The 14,008-nt window shown below is 41.2% G+C and overlaps 1 protein-coding gene across 1 annotated transcript; it reads right to left on the minus strand.

Annotated features, from left to right (window-relative positions):
• Positions 1-2,899, minus strand: OR56B2 (olfactory receptor family 56 subfamily B member 2). Its single transcript, XM_002708748.4, has 2 exons — positions 2,892-2,899; positions 1-961 (listed from the first exon to the last, which is right to left on the minus strand). The coding sequence occupies exons 1-2, from the start codon at positions 2,897-2,899 to the stop codon at positions 1-3; spliced, it is 969 nt and encodes a 322-aa protein (XP_002708794.3).
• Positions 2,900-14,008: the final 11,109 nt, after the last annotated feature.

Genomic DNA, 14,008 nt, shown 5'->3' on the forward strand with positions numbered 1-14,008 from the left:
TTAGTGACCTTTACTGTCCAGCCTAAGTACCTTGTACAAGCCCTGCCTGAGCTCCTTATTCTTGAGTGCATACACCATGGGATTGAGGGCAGGGGGAATGACATTGTGTAGCACGTTGAGTAGAACTGGGACAAGAGGAACTGTCATTGTTGCACTATGAGTGATGGAAATGACAATGATGACAGTGTAAAAGGAAAAGTTTAGGATGAGATGGGATATGCAGGTACTGATAGCCTTAGATGCAGCTTCTGCTGACTTTAGCTTCAACACAGAGTGAAGGATCAAAGCATATGATAAAATAATCAAACCCAGGTCACTTCCCATGATTGTCCAGGCCAGAAAAAGCTGGTTGATACTGTTGATTTTCCTGTCATCACAGGCTAGGCTAGTAACACCAAGGTTAGAACACAGACAGTGCTCAATTTGATTCTGGGAGCAGTAGTGTCTCTGAGCAGCCAAGACAGGCACTGAGATGGGAGACAGGCTGCTTCTGAGAGCCATGAAAATGGTTGCTTTGATGACAAAAAAGTCATTAACTATTGATGGGTACCGCAGTGGTAGACAAATGGCTACATATCTATCTACGGCCATGCACACAAAAATGCCTGACTCCATGGCCACAAAACAGTGGATGGCATACATCTGAGCAAAGCACTCAGGCAGACTGATGGTTTTGGCATTAAACCAGAGTATGGCCAAAATCTTAGGCATGATGGTGGTAGCCAGGCCCATGTCCACCACAGCCAGGCTGCCCAGGAAATGGTACATAGGCTGGTGCAGTGCTGCCTCTTTGTTGATGATGGTCAGGATGAGGATGTTGGCACTGAGAGCTAAGAGGTAGAGCAGAGCCAAGGGCAGGGAGAGCCAGTGCTGCCAGCTGTGAATTCCTGGGAATCCCATCAGGATGAACTCAGAGACCTGAAATTTAGAGCTGTTGGAAACTCTGAGATTCTGGAACATTCTTCACTCTAAAGGGAAAACATTTTATTTTATAATTCCTAATTCTTTTTAATACAGTACTAGAGATTGACTTATTAACTATCATGGTATTAATGAGGTATTCAGCATCTTCATTATTTTAATTTTACCACTAACACTCTAGTAGGTAACACATTCTATTTGTTAACTCAGGAGGTTATACCTAAAATTCCACAATGTGGGTAATTTCTCCATCCTTTTGTAACTGAGCAATAGAACATCATAGGAATTGCAATCTTGCTCAGGTTCTATGTAGTAATTCACAGAAGCAGGACATAATGAACGTGAGCATTACCACAGCCTTGTTTTGCAATAGAGTAGTTTCCTTGGAAAACTTATATCTAGACTCAGAAAGTTTTTGCTTGGTGATTTCTTATGTAAGACATTGCATTTAGCATTTATGTAAATAGGTGCTTATTTAAAAAGAAGGGAGAGAGAGAGAGAGAATAAAACATCTCCCAAATGACCCCAGCACACCATTCTAGACCAGGCCAAAGCCAGTAGCCAAGAACTCTGTCCTTGTCTCCCTTAGGAGTGGCAAGGGTCCAAGAATTTGGGTCATCTTTTACTGCCTTCTCTCACATATTATTGGGAAGCCAGATCTTAAGTGGTGTAGTCAGGACTTTAAAAGGCACCACTAATGCAATCTGACTTCAAGAGCCTCAGATCAAACTGATATCTCATTTCACTGGCTCTAAGAAACTCTTATTAAAGAGTTTGAGAATTTGTAAAGGACTGTTGTGCATTTAAGTTTGTCTATTGAATGATTTGTGGGAAATTAGTATACCCATTTTTTAGTAAGGAAACTGATGTACAAAAAGGCTATGACTTTTCTAAAGCCAAGCAAATTTAAGTCAGAATAATATTTTTCAGAAATTCAGTGTTGCCTAAACCCCATAGATCATGATTTAGAGTAACTTAGCCCTACCTGGACATGTTTTTGGTTTTTTGGAGCAGTCCAAATCATCACACAATAATAAATGCAGCAGAAGAGAAAAAAATCAAAATGGAAAACATTAAAACATGCATTTGAGAAAATTACTTGATAAATTATCTACTAGAGTCAAATTATATCTGAGACACTTCTCTGATGTAGCCATCTATTAATATTTTGGTCTAGAAATTAAAAACATGTATCATAATATGTTGTTCCTAATTTATGCTTTTTACTATTGAAGATTTCAAATATTAAGAATATAATATAAAGATAGCCAGATATTTAAAAGCATTGTGAATTAAAATAGTAGAACCCACAAAGTAGCCAGTGTTGACATAGATCTGGTGGGTGTGTTCATCTTAATGCCAATAATGACCTCCACTGTCCTTAGCATAATAAATCAAGATAAATAAATGAAAATATTTATTTAGATAAGCACTTCTTTTTCCTCATATATATTATTTCCATAATTTCTAGGTTCACTTCTTTTTTATAAATTTGTTTTTGTATCTATTGTCTTGAAATGATCACTAAATGTCTGCTCATTTTTAACTACTGGTTCAGACTTAAATTCAGAAGAAGACTTTTGAGGTATCAGCATTTGTTGTAACAGGTAAGCCTCTAAGTGGGACTCGAGCATGCCTTTTCCGTGTGCCTGGGTTGGAGTCCTTGCTTCCAGCTTCCTACTATTGGACACACTGGGAGAAAGCAGGTGATGGTGCAAGTACTTGGGTCCCTGCCACATTGGGAGACATAGATTGAATTCTGGGCTCCTAGATTCAGCCTGGTTCAGACCTATCTGTTGCGAGCATATAGGTATGAATCAATGGATGGAAGATTTTTCTCTTTCCCTTTCTTTCTCATCTCTGTCCTTCTGTTTTTTCAAAAACATGAAAATAAATAAACAAAAACTCTACAAAATAAAAAGCTTAAGTGGACCGACCTTGTGGCATAGTGAGTAAACGCCACCTGCAACACCAGCATCCCATGGGGTGCTGATTCAAGTCCCAGCTGCTCCACTTCTGAAACAGCTCCTTGCTGATGGCCTAAGAAAGCAGTGGAAGTGGCCCAAGTGCCTGGGCCTCTGCACCCATGTGGGAGACCGAGAAGAAGCTCCTGACTCCTGGCTTTGGATCGGAACAGCTCCGGCCATTGTGGCCAATTGGGGAGTGAACCAGCAGATGGAAGACCTCTCTCTCTCTCTCTCTCTGCCTCTCCTTCTCTCTCTGTGTAACTGTGATGACTTTGAAGTAAAATAAATAAATCTTTAAAATAAAACGAAATGAGGCCGGCGCCGCGGCTCACTAGGCTAATCCTCCGCCTAGCGGCGCCGGCACACCAGGTTCTAGTCCCGATTGGGACGCCGGATTCTGTCCCGGTTGCCCCTCTTCCAGGCCAGCTCTCTGCTGTGGCCAGGGAGTGCAGTGGAGGATGGCCCAGGTGCTTGGGCCCTGCACCCCACGGGAGACCAGGAAAAGCACCTGGCTCCTGGCTCCTGCCATCGGATCAGCGCGGTGTGCCGGCCGCAGCGCGCCGGCCAAGGCGGCCATTGGAGGGTGAACCACCAGCAAAGGAAGACCTTTCTCTCTGTCTCTCTCTCTCACTGTCCACTCTGCCTGTCAAAAAATAAAAAATTAAAAAAATTAAAAAAAATAAAAATAAAATAAAACGAAATGAAATAAAATGTCTCTAGTATAATAAAACCTCACTCCTCTGCAAAGAACATGGACTTATCCTGTAAGTGAGGAAATCCACTGAAATAGAACATTAGGTATGAGTACCACTTTTTTTTTAAAAAAAGATTTATTTTATTTTATTTCAAAGACAGAGTCACAGAGAGAGGAGAGGCAGAGAGAGGTCTTCCATCGCTGGTTCACTCCCCAATTGGCCACAACAGCTGAAACTGTGCCGATCCGAACCAGGAGCCAGGAGCTTCCTCCGGGTCTCCCATATGGGTGCAGGGGCCCAAGGACCTGGGCCATCTTCTACTACTTTCCCAGGCCATAGCAGAGAGCTGGATCAGAAGAGGCGCAGCCGGGGCTCAAATTGGCACCTATATGGGACGTCCACACCTCAGGCCAGGGTGTTAACCTGCTGCACCACAATGCCGGCCCCGAGTACCACTCTATAAGGTATACCTTTTAATCATCTGTGGTCTGTTCTCATTCCAAATTTGAGAGGCAATATTTTGTTTCTTCACCCAATAATCCTCAAATATTACTATCTTTTGTTCTTTTCTGAGCATAGTAATGGGCTTATGCAAGGAAGTTTTGCTATCTAGACTGAGTGAAACACAATCATAACTAAGACTGTGTGGAAATGTATGTTAATCAGACTCCCCTACTGAGGAACACAGAAAGGGCAGGTAAGAAGCAGCAGTGCTCCAACCATGATCAAGAACATTTGTCTAGGGGCTGGCATTTGGTCACCTGTGATGCCAACATCCCATATGGGGGCCAGTTCAAGTCCCAGCTGCTTCACTTCCAATTAATCTCCCTGCTAATTCGCCCACGAAAGCATCAAGTGTTTGGGCCCCTGCACCTATGTGGGAGACTCAAAAGAAGCTCCTGGCTCCTGGCTTCTGCCTGGCACAGCCCAGATTGTTGCAGCCATTTGGGGAGTAAAACGGGATGGAAGATTGCTCTCTCTCTCTCTCTCTTTCTCTCTCTCTCTTTTCCTCTCTCTGTAACTCTGCCTTCCTAATAAATAAATCTAAAAAATTGTATAGCTATTTCTTGTTGTCATGACTTAATCATATATGATTTCCACTGGTTCTTATTTGTCTAGGGAAAGCACAGATGTTCATGAAAAATTGCACTGAATTAAAGTAGGAGAATTTGGGGGAATAAACATTTTTCTGAGAAAAAATATGTTTATGAACCTTACCTGTATATCTGAGAATATAATAGCCAATTGATATGCACTGAAAACCTCTGAGCACTTTAATAAAGCCTCTATCCAACTTACCTACTATCATCAACAAAGAGATGTCTCATCACAATTCCTGCTCTGTATACCTTTAACACCGGTTTCTGGATGGCAAAATGGGCAGTTGAAAGCAATTGGATTCAGGAGTTCAAGATCCTGGTGAAGAAACATCAGAACCCTGCAATATGTGTACATTCATTGCCCTCACCATTTAAATTCCCTGACACCTGAACTGAGCCTGTGAAAGAAAATGTGTTGCACATCCCAAGGGGGTGTATCAGAGCTTTAGAGACGCAGTCCCTGGTATGGTTATCAAGAGTATCCTTATGGGAGAAGGAAAAAGAATGAAAAATTCCCTTCTCAGCAGGTAAATGGAAATGTAAAAACAAGTGAGTGGGGCCAGCGCTGTGACATAGCAGGTAAAGCCAGGGCCCATGTTTGCTTTTTTTTTCTTTCTATATAAAAAGCATCTTTAAAAATTAGTGAGCTATGGCCAGCGCCGCAGCTCAATAGGCTAATCCTCTGCCTGTGGCGCCGGCATACCGGGTTCTAGTCCCAGTTGGGGCGCTGGATTCTGTCCCGGCTGCCCCTCTTCCAGGCCAGCTCTGTGCTGTGGTCCAGGAGTGCAGTGGAGGATGGCCCAGATCCTTGCGCCCTGCACCCGCATGGGAGACCAGGAGAAGCACCTGGCTCCTGGCTTCGGATCAGCGTGGTGCACCGGCCGCAGCGGCCATTGGAGGGTGAACCAACGGTAAAGGAAGACCTTTCTCTCTGTCTCTCTCTCTCACTGTCCACTCTGCCTGTCAAAAAATAAAAATAAAAAATAAAAAAATATAAATACCTATATGTTATTTCATAATGCATTCACTTACCATTAATTATTAACATCAAGAATTAGCCTAGGTTAATGTTCCTTGAGATTAAGAAGAACAACACAACCTGAATTCATTTTTTTTTCCCCTTTGGAGGGACACAGAGAGGAAGAGAGGCAAGCAGACAAAGAGAAGTGCTTCCACTCCCCAAACGCCCAAAACAGCTAGAGCTGGACCTGACACAAAGTCAAGATCTGGGAACTTAATATAGTCACTTATGGGTGACAGGAGTGTAACCACTTGAGCCATCACTGTTACCTCTCAGGGTCTGTATTAGCAGGAAGCTGCAGTTAGGAGTGGGAACCAGACATCGAGTCCAATGAGGGATGCAGGCATCTTACTGGGTTCTTACCCACAAAGCCAATGTCTGCCTCTCAGCCTGAGTTTTAGCCCAAGATCTACACATTCCTGAAAATATCCACATCTCAACCCTGCCCACCCCCATACTTAGCTTACAGCAGCGGGTCCATCTTCTCAGAGTCTCTACCACTTTTCACTGTTTTGTTGGATCATGAACATATTCCTTCTTGTTTTATTAGAAACCATCTTAAGTTTATGCTTGAACTCCCTGTCTAGATTCTGCATTCCTTGAAGAAAATGACTAATTTGCAAGTCTTTATTTCTGTCATTCCAGCGTATGAGAATCTGCTAGTTGTATACAACGCTCACTAAAATTTAACATCACTTTTCTACACTTATTTCATTCTTTGAGGGAGTTCTTCTCAGGCCTGAGATTCAATCTCATGTAGGAAAAAGAACTATGCAGATGCCAGAGATGTGGATTTAAAGCCCATAGGAACTTCTCACTTGTTCAATAAGCTTAGGAGCTTGCATAACATCAACATACTTAATTGTGTCCCTGTCTACAAGGAAGAGAATGATGTACAATACATCTATTGCATAGGAGCATTCAGAGAATGTTCATTTCATTTCATTTCATTTCTCCTTTCCTTATGAATTCTAAATTGTCCAGTAAAGGATTTCAAAAGTTGGAGAAAGGTTACATTTGGAATCAAAAATAGGGATATCTAGAACAGCATGGAGTATCTGAATAATGATCTTGAATTTTAGGTTTGTAGTCTCTGACATAACAGGGATACTGTGTAATCACAGTTCTTGATGGTCTCAAAGAGTGAGTGAGTAGTGGTGAACACTGTCAGAAGGGAAGTGTGAAAAGTCAGTCCAAAAGAATTCACTGCTGTCTGCTCCAGTCATGGACAAAAAAGGAGAAGAGCTAGAACTGGTGTTCTCTGGAGCAGGGGAACACTCTCTTGATCCCTAGGGCATCACCCCACCATTCTTTCCCCCGTGTATATGACATGGGACCCACCTGGTGCCTGCACTGTGTCATGGCAACTTAAGCTGCAGGTTGCCATGCCAGCATCCCATATTAGGAGTGCCTGTTTGAGTCTCAGCTGCTGTACTTTTGATCCAGCTTCTTGCTAACACACCTGGGAAGACAGCAGAAGATACCTGGACCCCTGCCACACACGTGGGAGACACAGATGGAGTTCCTGGCTCCATGCTTCAGCTTGGCTTAGTCATGGCTGTTGTAGCCATTGGAGGGAGTGAACAAGCAGATAAAAGATAGCTCTCCATCTCTCTCTCTTTCTCTCTCTCCCTCCCTTCCTCCGTCCCTCCCTCCTTCCTCTCTTCTCTCTGCATTTCAAATAAACAAATATAAATCCTTTTTTTTTAAATGAGCCTCACCTGTTCTCCACAGCCCAAGCCAGCTATTTCTTGCCTCTCTCTGCCTTAAGTACATATTAGTAGGACTCTAAGACGTTTTAAATGATCTCAAAATTATTTAGATCCTTAAAACAGTGATTTATTAACTCTTCTTTCCAAATATGTTTTTATTTAAAGTTTATATTCATCATTAAAATTAGAAGTCAAAATACTATTCATATCTAATAGCTATGGATCTATGTGAACTTTAAAGAAACAAATATAGGCCGGCACCACTGCTCAACAGGCTAATCCTCTGCCTGCGGCGCCGGTACACCAGGTTCTAGTCCCAGTTGGGGCGCCGGATTCTGTCCTGGTTGCTCCTCTTCCAGTCCAGCTCTCTGCTGTGGCCCGGGAAGGCAGTGGAGGATGGCCCAAGTGCTTGGGCCCTGCACCCCATGGGAGACAAGGAGAAGCACCTGGCTCCTGGCTTCGGATCAGTGGGGTGCACCGGCCGCAGCACGCTGGCTGCAGCAGTCATTGGAGGGTGAACCAATGGCAAAAGGAAAACCTTTCTCTCTGTCTCTCTTTCTCACTGTCCACTCTGCCTGTCAAAAATGAAAAAAAATTTTAAAAAAGATTTAAAAAAAAAAGAAATTCATAAAATTCAAGTTTCAAGTTTTGTGTGAATACCTATGAAATTAGGTATAATCATGCAGTTTTGAGATAGTAATGATAATGACATTAATGACAATAATAAAACACAAAAACTGACTGTGATTTTATATTCCTTTAATTCAATAACATAACCTGTAAATATAAAAATTTAAATCAGAAATAAAAATGAGTTTGAAAAGATATTAGTAGAATTTTTAAGTTATAAAATATACAGGTGAATTGTTATACACTTAATATACAGCATTTATATATATTTTGGACAAAATTTGAGACCATAACACATTAAACTATTAATTCTGTCATTTAATATGGCCACTATATATTAAGCACATTCAAATATGTATTCCTCAATAGTATTATTATTGAATGATAGTACGCACTTATACATACTTTTTAGCCATTTTCTTATCCCTAGATATAAATACTTTCATATTATCCATAATGATATATCCAATATATGCATACAGAACATTTTTAGCACCTCTAACCTGTTTTTTTTTTTGAGAGGAAAATATTATTTCGTGAAATGATCACTGTATTCATTTTAAAATGTATAGTTGACCTTCAGTGTATTCACAATTCTGTGACTTAATGTATATATTTAAATAATGTATTTGAGTTGTATAATTCCAAAACATGTCTACCACAGCCAAAGGAAACTTCGTGACAATCAGCATCAACATTCCCTTCTATGCTCAGCTCATGGAAATGACTAATATGTTCTGTGTGTCTATGGTCAAAACTTCTGCATATTCATATAAATAAAATCACAAGATAGCTTGCCTTTGTGCTTGGCTTTCTTTCTTTAGTATAAAGTTTTCAAAGTTTTTGAATGTTGCAGGTTGTTCAGTATTTCATTTCTTTTTGAGAGAGAATAGTAATACCTTTTATAAATATTTTTGCTTATCCATTCAGCAGCTGATGGATGTAACAATAAACTTCAAAAACCGTGGAAATGGAATTAAAAGAAAAGTTTATTTTCATGCAAAAAAATTTGAGGGGCTAGCATTTGGCAAAGTAGGCAAAGCTACCGCCTGTAATGCTGGCATCCCACATGGGTACTGTTTTGTGTCTTGGCTGTTCCATTTCTGATCAAGCTCCATATCAATGGCCTGGGAAAAAGCAGAAGAAGCAACAGGTTTTATAAAGGCAAAATCCACAAGGAGGGGAGGGTGAACACATAGTGGCTAGGATGGAGTGGAATACATGGTTACTAGTATTAAGCTGACCTAATGCCTATGGGAAACCACTATCAGTTGCAATCTTGACAATAGACAAATTACAATCTTAACATTAATCCAGGTGTAGCGTATCTGTTTTAAGCTTCAGTGATTATGCTAAGAAGTTTCTATGCTCTGCCAAGTGGGATGCAGTGACTGTCACTGTCTGAGTTTTCTTTTTTTTAAATATTTTTTAGAGGAAAGGTTTATTGTTGGGTGGGGGAAGCCTGACAGCTGGGAGTAGAGGGGAGTAGTCTGAGTATTAGATCATAGATTCAGACCAGAGACTCACGGTGGGGGATGCTTTCTCAAAATGGAATCTCAGGTGCCTAAAATGGAGTATCTACTGTCAAGATGTTACTTCATTCTCTGCTATGTGTGTTGACAATAATACAATCCTTGATTCAACTGCATCATCGCATTGTCAGGAATGTTATTTAGAATAGAGTAATATGTACTTTGTCTAATGAGATTTAGGAGCTGCTTAAGAATGTAGGGGCCTACAGTCAGTCCCAGGAGGAGGAGGCTATTTTGTCGGAGAACCCTAGCAAGAGACACTACCCAACTATGTACAGATCATTAGAAGATTGGAGGTGACTGATGCTGGAATATGGGAAATACTTAGCTCACCCCAAACCAAGGCTGCTGTGCTGTGGGCAGCGGTGCCTGTCACACTAAACCCAGCTAGGACCAGAATTAACAAGAGCGCAGTGAGACGTTGGTGATATTTAAGGCTGGGGGAGGTCAAATGATGTCCCTCAGGCCCCCTGTAAGCATAGACCTGAGGAAGGACATGTACAGTAATAAAAAGGCTGATGCCTTTTGGTGACTGCCAAATGGGAGGTGTTAAGAGCTAGTTTTATTCTTTGGTGGACCCAGCCCCGCCTGCTGCTAGTGTTCCGGTGAAAGGTTTGTGACTAGCAAACAGGATATCCCAGTGGGGAGAGGTGGGATCGGGTCTCAGCAAACCTTTCTGTTGTAGCTTCCAGCCTGCACACACAAGACATTTTGCCGAAGCCTGAGGGCCCCACAGACACTTAGCCCAACTGGATGGCGTCAGCCCCCCTCTTTTAATCCACACCCTACTATTGTGGGGACCCAGGGTGTGGAGCTCATATTGGCTACTTCCTGCTGACAGGGGGTCATTGTCCTGGGGGCCCCTTAGGAGGTGGAGTGGGGAATGGCGATCAAAATAGGGTTTGACAGGAGGTGGCCTCTTGAGGGGACTGCAGTGTTAGCTTGTAGAAACTGCTTTCATCCAGGGTTTTATGTGCACGGGCATCTAGAATTATAGTGCTTTAAGTCTGGGAAAAAAAAAATCTAACAGGCAGATTAAATACACAGGGTTTAAAATAAAGGACAAAGTCATGATTAGAGGATCTAGGAAAGATACGGCCTAAACCAAGAAGGAGTAGTGGGGTGTTTTTTGTTTGTTTTTTAGTTATTTTTTTTTTAATTTAGAGGCAAACAGAAACTGACAGGAGGGGCTTGATACTAGAAGAGACATCATAAAGGAGGTGTGAACCTCCTTAGGGCAGGCACCCTGTTGACTCCCATTTCCTACCTGGCTTGGAGCAGAGCAGGACTGAACAGGAGGTCAGTATAGAAAAGGCAGGATCTCTAAGAGCAAATATACAGCTCTGTCTGCAATGTTGCTGACCGTAGGCTGTCCCCTGATGGCAGTGGTTATTTTGGAAGCTGGGCAGAATGAAGGGCTTTTCAGCTTAGAGCCAGCAAGGTCTGTGGCTCTGACCTAGGAATCCTTTGCCTCTAGGGCAGTTCCATTTTCAGTGGCCCAGCTGGTGGCTGGTAGAGCCAACAGGGCTCTTCAGAGACTGGCTTCAGTCATGACTGTTGTCTGTTTGAAGCCCTGGCTTTCCACATTGAAAACCAATGCCATTTGGATGGACTGGCCTTGTTAGATCTCCTTAGTGGCAGATCACTGTGTAAAGCTATTATTAATTGACCTGTCACCTATCCTTACATTGCTCCTATTGTCTAGCTCGCTCCTCTTTCTCCTGGTCTTTGTTAGAGTAGACCACCAAGGAGGTCTTTAGACTGTCAGCCAAGGGGGTGCTTAATCCCATTCCTAATCTTTTATGGTTTAAACTAGAAATCTGTGGTCACAGGCATGTTGTAACAGTGCTTTCCATGTGAGATAAGACCATGCCCATGAGGTAAGATAAAACATGAAGTCCACCTTATCCAAACTGTCTATAAGTTTTGAAGTAATTAGTAAAGCTTTGTATCTATCCCTTAGTCTGGTTTGAAAAGTGACATTTTGTCTGTTTATTGTGTCCATGACAAAATAAATCTAGTTGTCTGTGCTATTTTTTTTCATATGTGACCACACACTTTTACATGAAATTGTTAGCCATCTTTTTTGTAAGGTCTGAAGTTTAAATTGCACATCCTGATGGAGAGTTTTGAATAGAATCAGTTTTTTCATGTTGAAGAGAATATAGGCTTTTTAGATTGTTTTACTGTCAGTAACAATATAAAATGAAAACTGAGCAAGCAATGTTAACTGTCAAATAACAGTTTATGAAAGCATTTATTAGGGCCAGCGCCATGGCATAGCAGGTAAAGCTGCTACCTGCAGTGCCAGCAACCCACATGGGTGCCGGTTCGAGTCCCAGCTGCTCCACTTCCAATCCAGCTCTCTGCTATAACATGGGAAAGCAGTAGAAGATGACCCAGGTCCTTGGGCCCTTGCACCCACATAGGAGACCAGGAAGAAGCTCTTAGATCCTAGTTTCAGATCGGTACAGCTCCGACTATTGTGGCCATCTGGGGAGTAAATCAACAGATGGAAGACCTCTCTCTCTCTCTCTGCCTCTGGCTCTCTATAACTCTGCCTTTCAAATAAATAAATATTTTAAGAAAAGAAAGTATTTATCAAAAGGTCCAATGTCTTTTATAAATTATAAGATCACCTGTAGTTGGGGATATTTTTTGAATATCTAACACAAGTGTAACTTATTTGACTAGCAAATCCAAGCATAAATATGTCAATGACTTAAACAAAATTTTTTGGTTTCTCTGTATCAAGAAGTTTAAAACATCTGATACAGAGATTTACTTAGGTCACATGAACCAAAAATGCATTTTGGGTTAACTTAGCAGTTTAAATTTATAAGCAATCTTTTATCTATAAGCCAATTAAAACAGAGCTCTTAATAAATTTTTTTCATGTAGGCATACATTATGTACCCACATATAACACATAACATTAAATCATGAATAATAAATAATAATAGAATAATAAAGTAGTTTTAGTAATATCTCTTTAAACTTTTTAACTGTTTTTTTTAATTACCAATTGATTAGAATTACTTAGTAACCTGAATTAACCATACTTTTGTAGTTGGGACCTGTTAAACCTTAGATTAGTAAAGCCATTTGTAAGCCATTTATAAAGCTGTCTGTAAAGCCATTTGTAAAGCCGTTTCAAAATGCTCAATACAATAAAGGTCAGGAAAAAGAAGTCCTTTGGAACCTAAAAGAGGACACATTTATACATAGAACCACGAGTGCTTTAAATTTTGTGAGTAATAACTATGATTTTTAGTGTTTAGAGGAAAATTCAAAACTGTGAATGACATAAGACTTTAAATTGCCATGGTTAAAATTATAAAACTCATTAACCAACAAGAAGAGACACTTGTTTACTCCCTGAAATATTTTAGAAAGTACCTGTAAGATTTCTTAGAACAGTTATCCTCTTTAGTTTCTGGGCCCTTTTTTCTATTAAGATAAAGAATATTTTAAAATATTAACTAACATATATGTATTATAAAAACTTCATTTTTTAACAAAGGATCAGATTTTAATTAATTGTTTTTATATTCAGAAAATTTTGTAAACTTTTGTGACTTTTTAACACCTTCTGCAATTTAAAACTTTTCAAAATCTCTTCCCTTCCTAACCTTCCTTAACAAGAACACACTTTACATTTTTATACTTGTGACCCTTTTTTATCTACTGATTTCTTGATTTATATGGAAATAATCCTTTAAAAAACTTTAAATTAAGACAACATTTTTTTTTTTTGACAGGCAGAGTGGACAGTGAGAGAGAGAGACAGAGAGAAAGGTCTTCCTTTGCCGTTGGTTCACCCTCCAATGGCCGCCACAGCCGGTGCGCTGCGGCTGGTGCATTGCGCTGATCCGAAGGCAGGAGCCAGGTGCTTCTCCTGGTCTCCCTTGTGGGTGCAGGGCCCAAGGACTTGGGCCATCCTCCACTGCACTCCTTGGCCACATTTTTAAAATAAGAAAACACATCGAATTTTACCCTTAGTTACTTTTTTTTTTTTTTTTTTTTTTTTTTTTTTTTTTACAGGCAGAGTGGACAGTGAGAAAGGTTTTCCTTTTGCCGTTGGTTCACCCTCCAATGGCCGCCACGGCCGGCGCGCTGCAGCCGGCTCACCGCGCTGATCTGATGGCAGGAGCCAGATACTTATCCTGGTCTCCCATGGGGTGCAGGCCCCAAGCACCTGGGCCATCCTCCACTGCACTCCCTGGCCACAGCAGAGAGCTGGCCTGGAAGAGGGGCAACCGGGACAGAATCCGGCGCCCCGACCGGGACTAGAACCTGGTGTGCCGGCACCACAAGGCGGAGGATTAGCCTAGTGAGCCGCGGCACCGGCTCCTTAGTTACTTTTAAGCAGTCTTGAATTATTCTTTTGTATAGACTGCTTATGAAAACATTTTTGTGAGGCACATTTA

This window comes from Oryctolagus cuniculus, chromosome 1 (genome assembly GCF_051225735.1).
Source record: "Oryctolagus cuniculus isolate XC-2025 breed Fujian yellow rabbit chromosome 1, ASM5122573v1, whole genome shotgun sequence".
Classification (NCBI taxonomy): domain Eukaryota; kingdom Metazoa; phylum Chordata; class Mammalia; order Lagomorpha; family Leporidae; genus Oryctolagus; species Oryctolagus cuniculus.